General features: G+C 42.1%; 1 protein-coding gene across 2 annotated transcripts in view; it reads left to right on the forward strand.

Annotated features, from left to right (window-relative positions):
* ZDHHC17 (zDHHC palmitoyltransferase 17) overlaps positions 1 to 18,012 on the forward strand; it is an 86,803-nt gene that overhangs the window by 15,386 nt on the left and 53,405 nt on the right. The window contains exons 2-4 of one of the 2 annotated variants that reach the window (XM_088478090.1): positions 5,458 to 5,564; positions 6,932 to 7,054; positions 11,193 to 11,270. In XM_088478090.1, coding sequence (XP_088334216.1) covers positions 5,458 to 5,564; positions 6,932 to 7,054; positions 11,193 to 11,270 — 308 coding nt within the window. The remainder of the gene's footprint in view (positions 1 to 5,457; positions 5,565 to 6,931; positions 7,055 to 11,192; positions 11,271 to 18,012) is intronic. The other variant, XM_088478091.1, reaches the window with a different exon arrangement.

Here is an 18,012-nt window from a genome sequence, read left to right on the forward strand (position 1 = left end):
AAAGATCTCCAGGATTAATTTCTGAAATTTGCCAGGTATTGCAGATTCAGGACGGACTCGACTCCTGCATGGCAGTCTTTCTTTCTAAGGAAACAAAGACGGACTGTTCCTTTTCCGGTATCAAAAGACCTAGAAATTCAGATGTCCCGGCGGTTATTATCCTTTTCCGACAGCAGGAAATCTTATGAAACTCCCCCTAACGTAGATCTATCAGTGTCGCGGCTGTCTAAGAAGACTAAACTACCAGTTCCTGGGGCCACGTCTTTGAAAGACACATCCAACAGGAGATTGGATACTCACAAGTCCATTTACACAGCTGCAGAGGTGACACTGCGTCCCGCAATTTTAAGCTACTGGACTAACAAAGCTATTGAGCTTTGGGTAAAGCAATTGGCTGATGGAATGAGCTGCTGGGGGAGGAGCTTTTTCTGTTATCAAAGCATATAGATGAAGCCGCGACTTACCTGGGTGAGGCGTCCAAGGATGTTGGCAATATCGCATCCAGGACTTCAGCTATGGCGTTTTCAGCACGTACAGTGCTTTGACTTAGACAATAGCAGGCGGATGCATCTAAGTAGAAGCACTTCCATTCACGGGAAGTGTAGTGTTTGGAAGATAAATGGATTTCTCAAGCTACTGGCATTAAATCCACTTGTCTTCCTTTTGCGCCCCCCCCCCCCCACCTGGAAGATCTTAGTCGGGAACCTTGTTTCGGTCCTTTCATCCTCCGGGACGTTCACGTGGTCGCTTCAGTGGAGCACCATCAACTTCCTGTGGTTGGGGCAGAGCCGCAACTACGTTTTATCAACTAGTGCATGACTGGTCTTTTTCTCCTTTTTTTTTTTTTTTCTTTTTCTTCTTCTCTCTTTTTCTTCTCTCTTTTTCTTCTCTCTTTTTCTTTCTCAGAGTGGGAGCACGTCTTAGGGACGAAATCTTGTACGAACGCTTGGGTACGGGATCTCATCACGGTTTGCCAGATTCGAATGACAGGAGTGTCATTTTACAGCAAGCTATAGACGAGCTTCTAGCCGCCAGAGGTGGTGGTCCACATTCCCGAACATCACCAGTCTCTTTGTGGTTCCGTAGCCAGACTGTTCGGTCAGACCTATTCTGAACTTGAAGGATCTCAATCCTTACCTAAGGATTTTCAAATTCAAGAGTCCTTTCAGTCGGTGATTGTGTAGCCTAGAGGAAGGCGAATTCAGGGTAGCTCTCAATATCAAGGACGCCTTCCTTCACTTTCCTATCTGGCCGCCTTTCTAGGTGGTTGAGATTCGCTGTTTGGTACTCGCATTTCCAGCTTTAGGCCTTACCCTTCGGCTTATCAGCCCCCCCAGATATTCACAAAGGTCAGGGCCTCCCTACGGAAACTGTGATGATCTGTATCCTTCGGAAACAATGGATCACTATTATTCCTTACCTGGACGATCATCTTCTGCTGAAGGCCCTTTCCAGGGACCGATTACTACAGAATATCACAGAACCTTCTCATTCGTCATGAGTGGATCCTGAATTTTCCCAAGTCTCTCCTACAACCGACGCAGAGGCTACAGTTTCTGGGAATGATCTTAGACATCTTATGTCAGTGCGTTTTCCTCCCTACAGAAAAGGTAAATTCCATTCAGGAGAGGGTGAGGATGGTCTTTTGACATCAAGTCTCAGTGCATGTCTGCATTCGACTCCTGGAGAAAACTGTTAGGGCACTCGAGGCCGTTCCTTATGGACGTTTTCACTCCAGGACGTTTTCAGCAAGACCTCCTCTCTCAGTGGACGGGATCCCATCTTTTCCTTCACCAACGGGTATGGTTAAGCCCCAGAACTCGGATTTCCCTCCTCCGGTGGTTGAACTCTGTACAACTCCTGGAGGGAAAGAGATTCGGAGTGTGGAATTGGTCTCCTCTGACCACAGACGCGAATTTGAGAGGATGGGGGACTGTGATTCAGGAACATCACTTCCAAGGCCGCTGGACATCACAGAATGCGACTCTGCCGAGAATCATATTGGAATTGCGGGCAGTGTTCTGCGCCGTTCAGAGCAGGTCACCTGTTGCGGGACCAAGCAGTCAGGGTCCAGTCCGACAACACCACGACAGTGGCGTACATAAACGGACAAGGCGGCACCAGAAGTCGAGTGGCTATGAAAGGTAAGCCAAATTCTAATCTGGAAAATTTCACTAAGGCACTGTCAGCAATCTTCATTCCAGGCGTAGAGAAGGGGAATGGGCACTACATCCTCAAGTTTTTCAACAGCTGGTCCAACGGTGGGGTCTCCCACAGGTTGACCGCATGGCATCCAGACAAAATCATCAACTGCCTCTCGACTGCTCTCGGACGAGAGACCCAGTGGCAGTGGACGCACTGTTAACACCGTGGCAGTTCCAATTTGTTGTATCTGTTCCTTCAGTTTCCTCTTTCTCCTTCGATTCTACAACGCACAAAAGGGAGAATGCCAGGGTTCTATTGGTAGCTCCAGATTGCCCTCGCAGAGCCTGGTATTCCAATCTTCAACTTCTGCGGATAGACGATCCGTGGCCTCTACCTCTAAGAGAAGGTCTCTTTACAGTGTCCTTTTTAGTCTATCTAGACTTAAAGCGGCTTTGTTTGACGGCATGGCTGTTGAAAGGGCCATCTTGACTGTAGACGTAAAGGGATCCCATCCAGGGTAATCCCTATGCTTAGAGGTTGGAAGGAAGTTACTTCTAAACATTACTAACTTGCTTCTTCCAGAAGAAGCTGGCCTTGCTACCGGAGGTACAGTTTTTTTCTACAAGGTGTTATTTGGTTACTGCCACCTTTTTGTTCCTCCTACGGTTCCATTGGATTTGGATCTAGTACTTTTCCTTCTTACAGTCTCCTTTGTTTGATCCTTTGGCGTCGGTGGAGTTAAGATACCTTACGTGGAAGGTACTTCTTTTCGCACTGGCCTCTGCCAGGAGGGGGTCGAAATTAGCAGCTCTATCCTGTCGTCATCCTTACTTGGTATTTCACGAGGATAGAGCAGAATTTCAGACTAGAATGGACTTTCTTCCAAAGGTGTGTTCAGCTTTCCACATCATCCGACCTTTTGTGGTACCGGCTTTTCCACAAGATTCACCTTCAACGAAATACTTGGATGTTGTTAAGATTCTTCGTATTTATGTGGAAAGGACTGCAGCCATACGTACAACCGACACTCTATTTGTTGTATGATGATGCCTGTCCTGGTTGGCCAGCTTCCAAACCGTCGCTGGCCAGCTTCCAAACCGTCGCTGGCCCGCTGTATTCGTCTGACAATCAGAGAGGTGTATATGGCCTCATCTGGGGAGCTTCCGCCTTCTATTACAGCGCATTCCACTCGCTCCATGGGTTCTTCGTCTTCCTCGTCTGTTTGTTTTTTCTCAGCTCCCCATGGGCACAGTTTGCTCAGACTGGGGCTTGGAGGGGGTATAGAGGGGGAGGAGCTAGTCACAGTTCTTAAAAATTTTAATTGCCATAGCTCCACTTAGCACCCTCTATACCCCACCGTCTATGCCCTCCAGTGCCCCCTATGGAATCGGAGAAAGGGCTTTATCGGTTTGCTCGCCACAAGTTACTATAAGGGAAGTAAGGCTAAAGCTACATACACACGTATAGATTTTCTGTCCAACCATCCAACTAGTTGATTGGTTGGAATGAAAATCTGGTAAGGTATGGTAGTAACTGATGATCAGCAATTTGCTCCTAAATACCAGAAAACAGATGAAAATGCTCGTCAGACAAGTTAGTTAAATGTTTGATCTAAACAATTTGTTCAAACAACAGTTTTTGTCCATTATCTGGCATTTGGGAGCAAATTGCTGATTGTCATTTGCTTTCATACCTTACAAGATTTTCATTCCAACCAATCAACTAGTTGGATGGTTGGACAGAAAATCTTTACATGTGTATGCACCTTAATGTTTTCTAAGCAAATATCATTTATTTGTACATTTTTAGGTATTTTCTTCCATCCTGTCTCTCTCAAATGTGCTTGGAAATTTGGTAAAAACCGTAAGAGAACACAGTATTAGCATTTTATAGCACATTGGTTAGAAAAATAGCTAATAAGGAACCTGCTGTTTTGAATTCATTTTTCAGGTCTAGGTGTGGCTTATAACTGTGTTCTCATATTCAGCTGTATGTGCTGATTGGTACCTTTTTATGAATGATTGGGAAAAGTAATTAAACTTGGTTTTATTTGAGATTTATAACTTTTGAAAAAAGCAATTGGACTTTAAAGAAGGTGAGAGCTGCCAGGCCTAGGGTACCAGGACATCCCACTCCCATGGAACAGTTGGGTCTGTCAGACATGGTAGGATCACTGCAGTGCAGAGAAGGTGAGCTCAGGCATAGGGTCACACAGGACAGATACTCTGCTGAATGTTAGAGGTCTCATTTCATGCGGAAACCACCTCTCCTGCCACAATATATGTTGCGGGGCCACTTCCCGTGGGTTTTCATTTTTTTTTTATGTTTTGGTTCACCAGCACCTGTTCCTTTTGCTGGGGTGAGACCTGGTAGCATTTTGCAAATAGTAAGAAATTGCATTGAGCATTCCTCCTCACTATTCCCATACATGTTATGGTGAGTTGAGTTTCCAGACAATATAGAAAATGTTGCAGTGTTTTTCTGTTTTTGTTTAAGTAACAATTTACTTAGCGGAGTTCTCAGTAACCTCATGGTGCAACAAGCTTAAGTGACATAGGGGCATATTTATGAACGTTAAATTGTGGGGAAACCCCTTAAAACAGAAAAATTGGGGAGATCCCTGCAAAATCTAAGTCTCACCAGCATTTAAGAAGGAGGGACCACAGCACTGTCCTTCCATTTCCAACTTCAAAAGCAGCCCCCACAGATTTCACTCTGCTTGCAGCTGGTTGCTAGGATGGACTCTCATTGGAGCCCATGTCTCCGCAAGAGATTTTTGCTAACTTTTTTTGGATAAAAATGTGAATAATCACTTTGCAAATTTAGTTGTATGTGTGTGTGTGTGTGTGTGTGTATATATATATATATATATATATATATATATATATATATATATATATATATATATAATGTGTGTGTGTTGTGATAAATACGGCCCTTAATGATGGTTTAGTGGTAACCATTTAGCATACCTCCTAACAGTACCGATTCTCAACCCCCAAAAGTAGGCTTAATTGTGTGCTTCAGAGGTGGGACTCGTATAACTTTTTTATTTGAAATTATTGGGTGATATGCATTTCTTTACAAAATGTTACTAACTGGGATAAATGACCAGTTATAACTACAGAATGTATCTCCCTATACAAGGATACTAGCTGACATAATAACGAAGTTCTTTGTGTCTGTGCAGTTAAGTTCAAAATAAATAAAGCAATATTTGTTATTTCCTATGTGTGTTACTTATTGTACTTGAATAATTAGCATCCAAGTGCAATTTGCATATGTTATGTGTAATGATAATGTCTCTTACAGGAAATCAAGACACAGGGTCATTTTAATCATGGGTACAGCACTGAAGCCATGGGACGTAAAAGCCACATGGATGACTATAGTACATGGGATATAGTCAAAGCCACACAGTAAGCATTTCCAACAAATTTTATTTGTGATAAGACACTGATTCAAATGTATTTAGAATTCATATTTTTATTACTATCTATTTGTAAGTATTGTAGGGCGCATTTGCTTATAAATGTTAGTGTTTATTCTGTGAGTAAGTTGGTTCCAAGATGAAACGCGTTGGAGGGAAAATTGTTTGGGAGACAAGAGGCTGCCTATAGAGCGCAAGTGGTGGTAAGCACAGTAAGCGACTGCTGCAGTCAATTGGATAATTATGCCAAAGAACATTGTATAATTTTTCATTACTTTGGATTGCATTTGGAGTACAGTACAAATTGAGTGGCCCCCTAAGTTAGTGTTCCCGTTAGGCTGTTTTAGCAGTGCGTTGCACCTTAAATGAACCATGCCCTTTTAGCGGTGCCCCGCTAAAGCAGCCTGCCTTGTGTTGTCCCCATCTGCGGGCTGCAGTGTTCCTGCAGTGACTTAAGCTACAAGTGATCCCAGAATTATGTAGAACGGTGATAGCTGTGGTTTGTTAATCAAAGGGACATATCTCGTATTCACAATTTCTGAACCAGGATGTTGTAATTATTTAGGTACTTTTAAACTCTTTAACATTCTCTTGTTAAAATAAGTGTGTATTGTTCTAAGATTTTTATGCATGTACAATAAAAAAAATAATATATATATTATATTATAAAAAATGTATTGGTTTGTTTGATTTGTGTATTAAATGAGTATCATTTTATTAAAAATGTTCAATTTTCAGGGTGATTTACAGGTATTCCTCTGGTGTCAGCCGCAAGTCTCTATATTAGACAACGCCTGAGTGATTAGCGCACCAGTTTTTTCTTTCTCATTTTTAATAAAGCCAATCTCTTTTGAGTGTTTTCTGCCATGATTGAAAGCTATAGATCATTTCTATAAAAGTAGAATTATAATTTATATAAATATATCTGAATGCGGTACCATATCCAAAGAAAATTAAATAATAAAAACTCTGCCTAGTATATAAAGGCATAAATATAAAGGCATTGGTTAAAAATGTTTTTTGCTTTGTCTAATAATATAAGGAGATAACATTGATGCTAGTGGCTTATTCAAGTTAATGTCTGCCTTGTCTAATAACCAGCACAGAGAGATAACATAGCCCACATGAGAGAACTTGTTGAGGTTCGAGTGCCCTTAAATATTGCATAGAGTTATGTAAAAACCAATTAATGCAGATTTTCTGAGGTGAAATATGTCCCACTACCATCACCACAGATGACACACTTACCTCCAATAATAATCATGTCATTGTCTGATCTGTGACCTGCCATGTTATCAGTGATGTGCATGAACAATATTCTCTGTGCTTTTGACAGATTTCCTTTTGCATCTCTAGGTATGGAATCTACGAGCGTTGCAGAGAGCTGGTGGAAGCAGGCTACGATGTGCGACAGCCTGACAAAGAGAATGTTACTCTGCTTCACTGGGCTGCCATTAACAATAGGATAGATCTTGTAAAGTTAGTATCATTTTATTGTCACACTGCAGTACCACATCTCATGGAATAATAGCCATGCTATGTACTTACTGCCTGCAGTGCTCAGAATCGCCACTATGTAGTCCTGACCCCTTTACATAATACGCTTACAATCTGCTCTTTATTTTAAAAGGTTTTGATGCAATCAATAGTGCACTAATTTAATGCACATGTTTATATCTGTAAAGATAACTGGTATTCATAGAGGAGAACAGCTGCTACAATTACATTATTATAATGAAATGAAGCCTGTCTGCTGAAAATCCGCTCATGTCAAATATTCTTATGTTCTCTGGAATAAAGCAAAAATACAAATCTAGAATATCGTTATTGTGACCTATTAAAATCAAAGACTTACTGCAAACTGTACTGCACCACCATATTGGGACACCGTGATGAATGGTTAGCAGGTGCTTGTGTCACCTGTTTATTACTTCTTCGGAATCTATTCTACTGTGGGGGCGATTCAATTCAGAGTGTGGTGAATAGCTCTGGGAAGTTGGTCCCGGAGCTATTCAAAACACCTCGCAGTTTAGTCCGACTATAACAACTTAAGTCAGAGAATGCTGGTTCTCGTGACGTAATCTCTGTGTTTAGTCGAGAGAACCGGCATTCTCCAACTAAAGTGCCGGATGCAAGGCAGTTAGCGCCGCACTAAGACAGAAAGCAGCCTCGCGGCCAGGGCTTTAGTCTGATTTATGCTCGCTTAAGAAATCCTTTAGTCGACCTAACAGCACGCTGAATTGCGTAGCTCCAGGAACACCTTCCCGGCGCTATCATCAGCGTGCTTAATTGAATCTCCCCCTATGTGTGCGTACAGCGGATAAAATAATTATTGAACACATCCCCATTTTGTAATGGGGCTATTGTAATTAATTTTCACCAAGTGTCAGCAACAACCCATTTAATCCACACATGCAAAGAACTTAATTTATGGACACCTATGGTTTGATTTATGTGTAATAATGTGAACTGACACAGGGAAAAAGTATTGAACACGCTTACTGAAATGTATTTAATACTTCGTACAAAGTCTTTGTTGATAATGATAGCTTCAAGACGCCTCCTGTATGGAGAAACTAGTCGCATACATTGCTCAGGTGTGATTTTGGCCCATTCTTCCACACAAACAGTCTTCACATCTTGAAGGTTCTGTGAACATCTTCTATGAACTCTGATCTATAGTTCTTTCCATAGATTTTCAATTGGATTCAAGTCAGGTGATTGGCTGGGCCATTCTAGCAGCTTTATTTTCTTTTTCTGAAACCAATTGGTTGTGTGTTTGGGATCATTGTCTTGCTGAAATGTCCACCCTCGTTTCATCTTCAGCATCCTGGTAGATGGCAGCAGAATTTTATCAAGAATGTCTCGGTACATTTTTCCATTCATCCTTCCTTCAATCATATGAAGTATGCCAGTACTGTATGCTGAGAAACAGCCCCACACCATGATGTTCCCACCTCCAAACTTCACTGTTGGTATGGTGTTTTTGGGGTGATGTGCAGTGCCATTTCTCCTCTAAACATGGTGTGTATTATGGCATCCAAAGAGTTAAATTTTTGTCTCATTTGACCAGACTATATTCCCCCAGTATTTCACAGGCTTGTCCAAATGTTGTGCAGCAAACTTTAAACAAGCTTCAACATGCTTTTTCTTAAGCAATGGAGTCTTGCGTGGTGAGCGTGCATACAGTCCATGATGGCGGTTGAGTGCATTATTTACTGTTTTCTTTGAAACAATTGTACCTGCTAATTCCAGGTCTTTCTGAAGCTCTCCACAAGTGGTCCTTGGCTCTTGTACAACTCTTCTGATTCTTTTCGCTCCTCTGTCGGAAATCTTGCGAGGAGCACCTGGTCGAAGCCGGTTTATGGTGAAATTATGTTCTTTCCACTTACGGATTATGGCCCCTACAGTGCTCACTGGAACATTCAGAAGTTTAAAAATCCTTCTGTAACCAATGCCATCAGTATGTTTTGCAACAATAAGGTTGCGAAGGTCTTGAAAGAGCTCTTTGCTTTTACCCATCATGAGATGTTTCTTGTGTGACACCTTGGTAATGAGACACCTTTTTATAGGCCATCAGTTGGGACTAAACCAGCTTATATTAATTTGCACTGGCAAGGGGGCAGGATTGCTTTCTAATTACTGGTAGTGTCTTTGAAATTGCAGTCTCTGGTAACATCTCTAGTAATTACAGCTGGTGTCTTGGCTTACCATGCCTTTTTGCACCTCCCTTCATGTGTTCAATACTTTTTCCCTGTGTCATTTCACATTATTACACACAACTTAATTTATGGACATCTATGGTTTGATTTCTTTGCATGTGTGGATTGCATGGGTTGTTGCTGACATTTGGTAAAAATGTCATTACAATAGCCCCATTACAAATATGTTTACTGAGAAAAATTTTAATGTGTTCAATACTTATTTTACTCACTGTATGTATGCATACATATAAGCCTGATCAATTATCCAGCATGGGAACTCAGAATTTTCAACTCCTGATGCCACAAATTCTGTAAATCACCTTTAAAAGTTCCTAAAATATGAAACTGCTTTGTGGCATACATAACTGATTACTGTTACTACGTTTATTCACTAGCGACCCGCCCCAGCTTTCCACGGGAGCAATTTTGAATTTACGGCGATAGTCTTTTAAGATTGCCTAGTAGACAACATTAGTGGTTTTTTCCTCCTGGCTTGACACTCAAAAGGGCCACGTAAAAATTGTCCATGAGAAAAACAGTCTCCACGCTGGCTAACTCCAGCTACGTTAAGTGTCTGTCCCAGTGCTTTTTTTGTCATGCCAAAGCAGACTCTTACCAGGAATTGGATACATTTGAAAATAAGGAATCATTTTTCACATAAATTAAATAGGAACGGTAAAAAAAGAGAAAAATGTAAAGTTTGTATAAAAAAAACTGGGCTTATATAAATTTTTCTGGAAAATCTACATGGTATAAAATAAAGTCCATCTTTGTGATATATCGTGAATGGTTTAGGCAGCGTAAGCCAAGAAATGCTCGGACGTCTGTTTTTTCATTGACTAACCAACGGTGGCCAACCTGTGGCTCTTGAGCCACATGCGGCTCTTCTATTGTTCTGATGCGGCTCTCCTGACTGATACTGACTGCTGGAGTGACACAAGGAGGGGCTGGAGTGACATGTGGGGGGTCTGGATTGTACCCTATGAATTTGTTGTGGACGTGGCTTTTTCAGTGTATTATTTGTGGTTGTGGGTGTTTCAGTGTATTTTATGTGGATCTGACTTGTTTCAGTGTATTTTATTTGTATCTTTTTTTTTTCAATGTTTTTTCATGTTCTGGATTTTTATTTTCCTTTAATAGTTACCTTCATGGTGGTTGTGCGCATTGCTTTTACATGCTCCTACAAAATCATACCAGGGATGTGGCATAGCTGGCACAAGGCCACAACCCTTTTTGTGTGTACACCTTCGGAGTGCACATGATCTTGGCTCTTTGACATACCTAGAGATATTTTTGGGCTCTTTGACTCTGACTGGTTGGCCACCTCTGGACTAGACTAAAATAGTCTAGTCAATGAAAATAGTCGCTGCTCGGCTCCCTTACACCTAAACCTTCCTCGACTCTATGGAATAGTCTAGAGGTTCTCGAGATTAGCCCGAACATACAAACAGGTGCCTACCAGGGACTTTTTGATGCTATGTATAGATATATCATATATATTTTTTATTTTTTGCGATGGTCACAGCGAATATATTTTAGTGTTTGTTCTGTTCTATCATACATGGAACATATTGGCTACACTCTTGTGCTTTTCATATTCTCTACTGCCTACAAAATAAAGGTATAATTTTAATTTTCATAAAAACCCAACACATTTTATAACTGTGATTATCTCCTGCCCAGAGTGTCTTAACTGCAGGCTACACAAATACTAATACTTGACAAGACCTATCAGGACAGAAAGCCTGTTATAGTGAGTTAACATATCAAGGAAAAGCGGGAATGTGCAGAATGCACTCGAAGATAACATTTTATTTTGGATGGGGTTTTTAACAGGATTTGAAAACTTGGTGATTTATTTTTTGTTATATACTTATCCATTATAAACATTTTTTTTTTATTTTATTTTACAGGTTCTACATATCTAAAGGTGCTATTGTGGACCAACTTGGTGGGGATCTAAACTCCACTCCTCTTCATTGGGCAACAAGGTGAGATTATTATGGACATTTTATATCTTTTATGATACACCAATGTGTTCCAAAATTTGCCTGCATAGATATTTATGAAGGAATTCAATTAGAGGTGAAAGTGATAAGTTTTCACTGGTGTTATCCTATCATGCATATCGCCCTAAAAATGTTACTTAACACCTGTGTGTGTTAAATCATTGTGCAATCCAATTAGAAAATGGGTGATAAGTGTTTCACCCGATAATTCTTTCTGGTTTTACATTCATTAAGTATAGGTGAAAATGGGGAAATCTGTACCCCAAACAAGACAAACTAATATTGTATTAGTGGCCATAATAAAATTATTTGGGGGTTCTTTAATTTTGTGAAATGGCTGTTATAAACATTTTTCTCAAACAGTGAAAAAATTATAGAAAGTAAAAGTTTTTCTGTATAATAACGCTCTACTTAAATTACAGGCATTTTTATGCACCCCTAACTATACATTTGTCATTTTAAGTCACTTTTAAAAATTACACCTCTACAACCCACCTGCAATCTTAAAAACACATGTCCCACTCATATAGGACCCCCATATACCTGCCCCACATCAACTAACCAGTTTTCCTGCACTTTGTAAATTTTCACCCCAAAAATAACGTAGTCGTTGGCTAAATTGAGCTAATTTAAAATGTATTTTGCCTAATTAGTCATTATGGGGGTGTCTCAGTGGTTCTGAACCAAGTCCTGACATTTTTACCCTTTTAAAATAGCGATTTTCCCCAACATTTCATATGTTCAGGAAGTGGTGAAAAAAATTCCGTTAAATCCTATGGAGAATTATCGGGTGTTAACGTCAACTGCATTTGAATTGGGCGATAAGTTTTTTACTTTCGTGAAAAGTGGTTTTCACACATGAAAACGGCTTATTGTCTCTAATTGAATACCCACTTGGTGCTACCTTCCAATGGCTTTCATTCATTCACCTGTGCATGTCCTCCTTAATCTCTTTCCAAATAAATGTTTACACTTTTTAAGTCCTATATTTATATCAACTGATTTAATTTTAAATCTGTTTATTTATAGACAGAGTAAAAGGCGCAGATAACTTAATTTCTTCTTCAGGGTCCATAGGGATCCACAGGGCTACCATGGGGATAATGTGGTTAGAGTGATCCAGGCACCAAACAGTTAAGCTTTCAGCTCCCAGGATGCCTCTGGTCCTCCTCCATATATACCCCGAACACAGGCATTCAGTTTTTAGTTTGGTGCGGCAGGATTCAGACGCACCTTTGTAACAGGACTGCTCAGACAGTCCCAAGCTTTTATTTTGTTTTATTTTCTATGTTTTGAGTTAGCCATGCTGAGTGTCTGTATTAAGATGCATGCACTGTGACTCCTACCTTCGCTGGGCCGAAACACCAGTAACGTCTCTGGTGATTTCGGCGGGTCACGGCAGAGCTTGCTAGCAGCGATGCTGGGGCCTGGAACTCACCCGGACGCACAGAGATGTCAGGTGAGGTGATGCCTTGCTTACGTGGGAATCTTGCGCGAACAGGCCTTGGTTCCGGCGCTGGAGACTCACCGAAAGCTGCGCAGTGAGGGACATGTGCCTCCGCTCCCTCACTAGACTACCGGGGCCTTATCTTCTCTTCTCTTATCTACTCTTAGCTTCTGCTGCCCTGAGGCCAGCGTACCTGGTCGGTTGATACAGCTATGGGGAGGTAGTCTCTCCCCCTGAAGCTTCTCCCCCGACCCAGACGCAGATTGCTCCTCCTACCCTCCTCGTGTAAATGAGACACAGTCCACTATCTGTACTCTGCTGAAGCAATTTAATCACAGGAGATTTTGGGACAGTCTCCCTGTATAGCTCTCCGTCGGGTCAGGTATATGATGCCCTATATCCTACCAAGCCTTGTGTTTGAGTAGTTGATTCAGAGTCTATTGCAACTAAATTACATATGCATTGTATGTGACTGTTTGCTAGCTGCTGTGTTGATACTGCCTTTTATTTCTGACTGTCAATTATAACTAGCACTGTTTTTTTTCATCACCCTGGTACAGGTGGATAGGGGTTTTTCTGTGTACTTCATATTTACTAGTATTTGTGAAGGCTGTCACATTGCATTGTTACACTTTATTATGGAAAATGTAAAGGGAAACAGGAGGTTGAGGCCTCTGTGCTGGTTTCAGGTAAATCCTGTTTGGCAGGCTTGTCCCCTCAGGACTTTATACAGGATGGTTGGTGTTCTGTCTGTTATAAAGAACCACATCATCAGTCCAGTCTAACAGCCCTGGCACAGGAGTCATCTTGGGTGCCTTCTTGTCCCAGGTGATGACGCAGCTAGTATATCATTTGGCTACTCCTAAACTGCCTCCTTTAATGGGATACTCACAGCATGCTATGTTTGTCCCTCCTATACATCCTTCCAGGATGTATGTTTATACCCACTCAAGTCAGATTATGGCTCAGTCGGCTGTTACGAACAGGCGCTTAAGCGGACGTTCGTTTTTAATCGGTCTCAGCATGTAGATTCGGACGCATCATCGGAGGAATCAGATGATGCGCCGGGTTCTTTTCCAGAGTATCTATCTCGGGAGAGGAGGACCATCCTTCTACAGTGGATGTCTTTTTTTTTTTTTTTTTTTTTTTATGAGGGCGGTCAAATTAATCCGAAGTATACAGGATGATGTGTCGGCTCCTAGAAAGAAAGCTCCAGTATTTGAACACCAGAAGATGGTAAAATCTGAGTTTCCTAAATCTGAGGGGAGGGCGGCCAGCTCACTGAACTGATGGAAAAGGCATGGAGTAACCCGGATAAACGGAAAGATTAGCATCTTTATATCCTTTCCCAGCTACTGCATGTACTAAATGGGAAGTCCCTCCTACCGTGGATTCTCAGGTGACCCATTTAGATTCCGTCGGCATCTCCTCTTAAAGATCCTACAGATGGGAAAATTGAAACTTCTTAAAGCAGCTTTTTCATCATATAGAGCTGTTACTCAACCAGCTATGGCTTGGGTGTCCAAGGCTATTGAGGAATGGACAAGGGGATTGGAGGATACTCTACCAAATGCTACCAGAGAACAGCTGACCTATATCTCCCACATACGGGAATCTGCCCCTATTTGGGAGAAGCATCGGCAGCGTCAGGTGTGGCTCATAGAGCTTTTTTGGTTAAGGTCCTCGAAAGCAGGTCTGCCATTAACGGCTTCATTAAAGTCTAGGAAGTCTTCGCATGACCACCAGGCAAGCTAAGAGGTTCTGGTCGGCCACACGTCTAGCTTCTAAGCCAGATAACAAACCCCCTGCCTGATGGGACGGGCCTTCTCCTGGGGGAGCCCAGGATGGGAGTCCGACTTCTTCAATTTGCGAACTACTGGCATCAAATAACAGACGCCTGGGTCCGAGAAGTGGTTTTTCAGAGGTATGCTCTCACTTTTCGGAGACATTCTCTCCAGAAATTTTTGCACTAACACCTCCATCGGAGTCAGGAACTTGGCCCTACAGGAGGCCATTTACGCCGTGCTGCAGGCAGGGGTGTTGATCCCGGTTCCTGTGGTTCAACAGGGAAAGTATTATTAGTCCAATTTATTTTTTGTTCAGAAACAGAATGGGTCTCATTGCCCTATTCTAAATCTGAAAACCCTCAACAGTTTATATATTTATTACCAGTTATTTATATAGCGCACACATATTCCGCAGCGCTTTACAGAGAATATCTTACACATCTGTCCCTGCCCCAGTGGAGCTTACAATCTATATTGCCTATGACATACACACTATGGTCAAATTTTTGTGTTACCAGTGTACCCAAGTTCCGTATGGAAACTCTTTGATCAATGGATCCTGGCAATTTTTTTTGGCTTCTCTGGATATTCAGGGTGCATACTTTCGTGTGCCGATTAAGCCATCTAACCAACAATTTGTACAGTCTGTTGTCCTGAAACAACGTTGCCAATTTTAGGCACTGCACTTTGGGTTCTTGATGGCCCACGGGTCTACACCAAAATAATGGCAGTGATGACTGCCTATCTCAGGCTTCAGGGAATCAGAATACGGCCATATCTGGACGGGTCTTCTGATAATGACATAGTCTCCAGTGGTTCTACACCATCTCCAACTGACATTGCCTGCCTACAGAAGCATGACTGGTTAATCGATTGGAAGAAATCTTCTGTCTCCAGTACAGCGGATGGTACATATGAGGGTGCTTCTGAATTCTCTGGCACAAAGGGTGTTTCTGCCAGTGGACAAGATTGTGGCCCTGTCATTGCGAGTACGCAAGTTGCTCCGCAATCAAAGGGTATCCATTCTATCATAGGCGATGCAGGTCTTAGGGAAGCTGGTATCCACCTTCGACATGGTGGAATATGCTCAGTTCCGCTCCAGATGGAACGGACAGTATTATCTAATACGGTAACAGGATCCTTCTCTCTCCGGAGATTTCTTCTCTCTTCTTCTTCTCTCTTCTTCTTCTCCTCTTTTCTCTTCTGCTCTCTTCTCGTCCAGATCAAGTCCGACAACACTACCACAGTAGCCTGTCTCAATAGTCATGCAGCTATGAGGGAAGTGACAAACATTCTGGTTTGGGCAGAATGTCATCTTCTGGCTATCTCTGCAATATTCATCCTGAGAGTCCTCAATTGGGAAAAGAGCTTCCTAAGTCGTCAGGACATACACGTTCTCCCTCCTGAGGTTTTTTTCAACTCCTGGTGGACAAATGGGACCTACCAGACATAGACCTCATGGCATCAAACCACAAGGTCTCCAGGTACGGGTCCAAGACCAGAGACCCCTCAGCCGCATACACGGATGCACTGCCAGCAAGATGGGCTTCAAGCTGGCGTACTTCTTTCCTCCAATTTCCCTCCTCCCAAGGATCCTCCGTAAACTCAAGCAGAAAAGTAATACTAGTGTCTCCTGCTTGGCCTAGATGTCATTGGTTCACCGACATAACTATTCAGTTTCCTATACTTCTATGGCCGGGTCTGTTACTGCAGGGTCCCTGCCTGCATCCGGACTTACCTAGTCTATCCTTGACGGGGTGGCTCTTAAGGCTTCCATCTTAAGAGCCAAAGGTTTCTCCAGCTCTGTGATTTAAATGATGCTTAGGGCACGAAAGCATTCCTATACCCAAATCTGTTACAGAGTTTGACATTCTGTTGGGTGTTCCCACAAGATAGTATGACCCTAACGTTTTAGGGTTTCCCGGGTACTTATTTTTTTCTAGGCTGGGTTAGACTTTGGTATCTGCCTAGCCACCCTGGGAGTGCAGGTTTCTGCGCTGTCTTGCTTGTTCCAAAAGAAACTCTCCTCTCTTGCCGGGTGTTAGAATTATTTTTTTCAGGGGGTTCTCCGAGTTTAGCCACCTTTTTGTAGCACCGTGGCATTTGTCTTTGGTTCTCAAGGGGCTACAAGCTCCCCCATTGGAACCTCTGGACTCTGTAGATTGGAAGAGGTTGACAGCGAAGACATTTTTTTTCTCCTCGCGATCTCTTCTGCACGCAGAGTTGCTAATTTGGAAGCACTTTATTGTTGCGCCTCATTTTTTTTTTTTCACCTGGTTAGAGCTGTCCTCCCTACAGGGGAGGGTTACCTTTCTAAGGTAGTGTTCCATCTTCATGTGAATGAAGAAATTGGGGTTCTAGCTTTTTCAGTCTTCAGATCTTTCTGTAGGTGAAATATTCCTGGATATGGTTTGTGCTCTCTCTATCTATGTGGAGCGTACAAACTCTGTTAGAAAATCAGAAGCTCTTTTTGTGTTATATGGTTTTCACAAACGAGATTGGCCAGCCAACAAACAAACTCTGGCTTGATGGTTATGTATGACTACCTCCCAGGTTTACACTAAGGCTGATCTCCCTGTTCCAAACACAGCGACAGAACATTCTTCTTGGTCTGTGAAACCATCGTGGGCATTTCATCTTGGTGCCTATGTTGAACATTTGTACAAGACAACCACGTGGTCTTCTGTCCACACTTTTCTTAGGTTCTACGCCTTTTTGATATTTTTGCCTCTCAGTATGCTTCACTTTGGCCAATGAGTTTTCCTTTCTGCTCAGGAGCGTCCCCCACCCTTAGGGGAACTGCTATGGGACATCCCCATGGTATACCTATGGACCCTGAAGAAGAAAATTAGAGTTATGGTAGACTTACCATTGATGACTTTTTTTTTTTTTCTTTTGAAGTTCACAGGGCACCCACCCTGACGCACCCCGCTTCATTTGGTAATTTTTCTTTCGGGCATGTATTCCCTCATTTTTTGAGAGAGTTTCTACGATTTGTTCTTCCTTCTCCTCTTTCCTTCTCCTGACTTGGGCTTGTTTACAGAACTAAATGCCTGTGGCCGGGGGCCAGGTATATATGGAGGAGGACCAGAGGTATCATAAGAGCTGAAAGCTTAACAGTTTGGTGCCTGGATCACTCCAACCACATTATCCCCATGGTATCCCTGTGGGCCCTATGGACTTCGAAGAAAAAGAGTAATCAATGGTAAGTCTACCATAACTCTTTTTGTTGTCCTGAAAGTATTTCTGCTCTGCAGTATCCAGGGCGCAAGTGAAGATTGAAAACTCTTTTAATGCACTTCAAATTTGAAACGTTTCCTTCATACTTAGGAGTTGGCCTATGCCTCTAATTATCAAGGTGGTGTATTGTAAATGTATCTCATACAAAATGTAGATATGCATAAGCAAAACATTTGCATTAAAGTATTATACTACTATAGGACTTGCATTGATGTGAATTCAGCAACATAGTACATGCTATATTACTGCC

This window comes from Taudactylus pleione, unplaced genomic scaffold, assembly GCF_031769625.1.
Source record: "Taudactylus pleione unplaced genomic scaffold, aTauple2 ptg000207l, whole genome shotgun sequence".
Taxonomy (NCBI): Eukaryota; Metazoa; Chordata; class Amphibia; order Anura; family Myobatrachidae; genus Taudactylus; species Taudactylus pleione.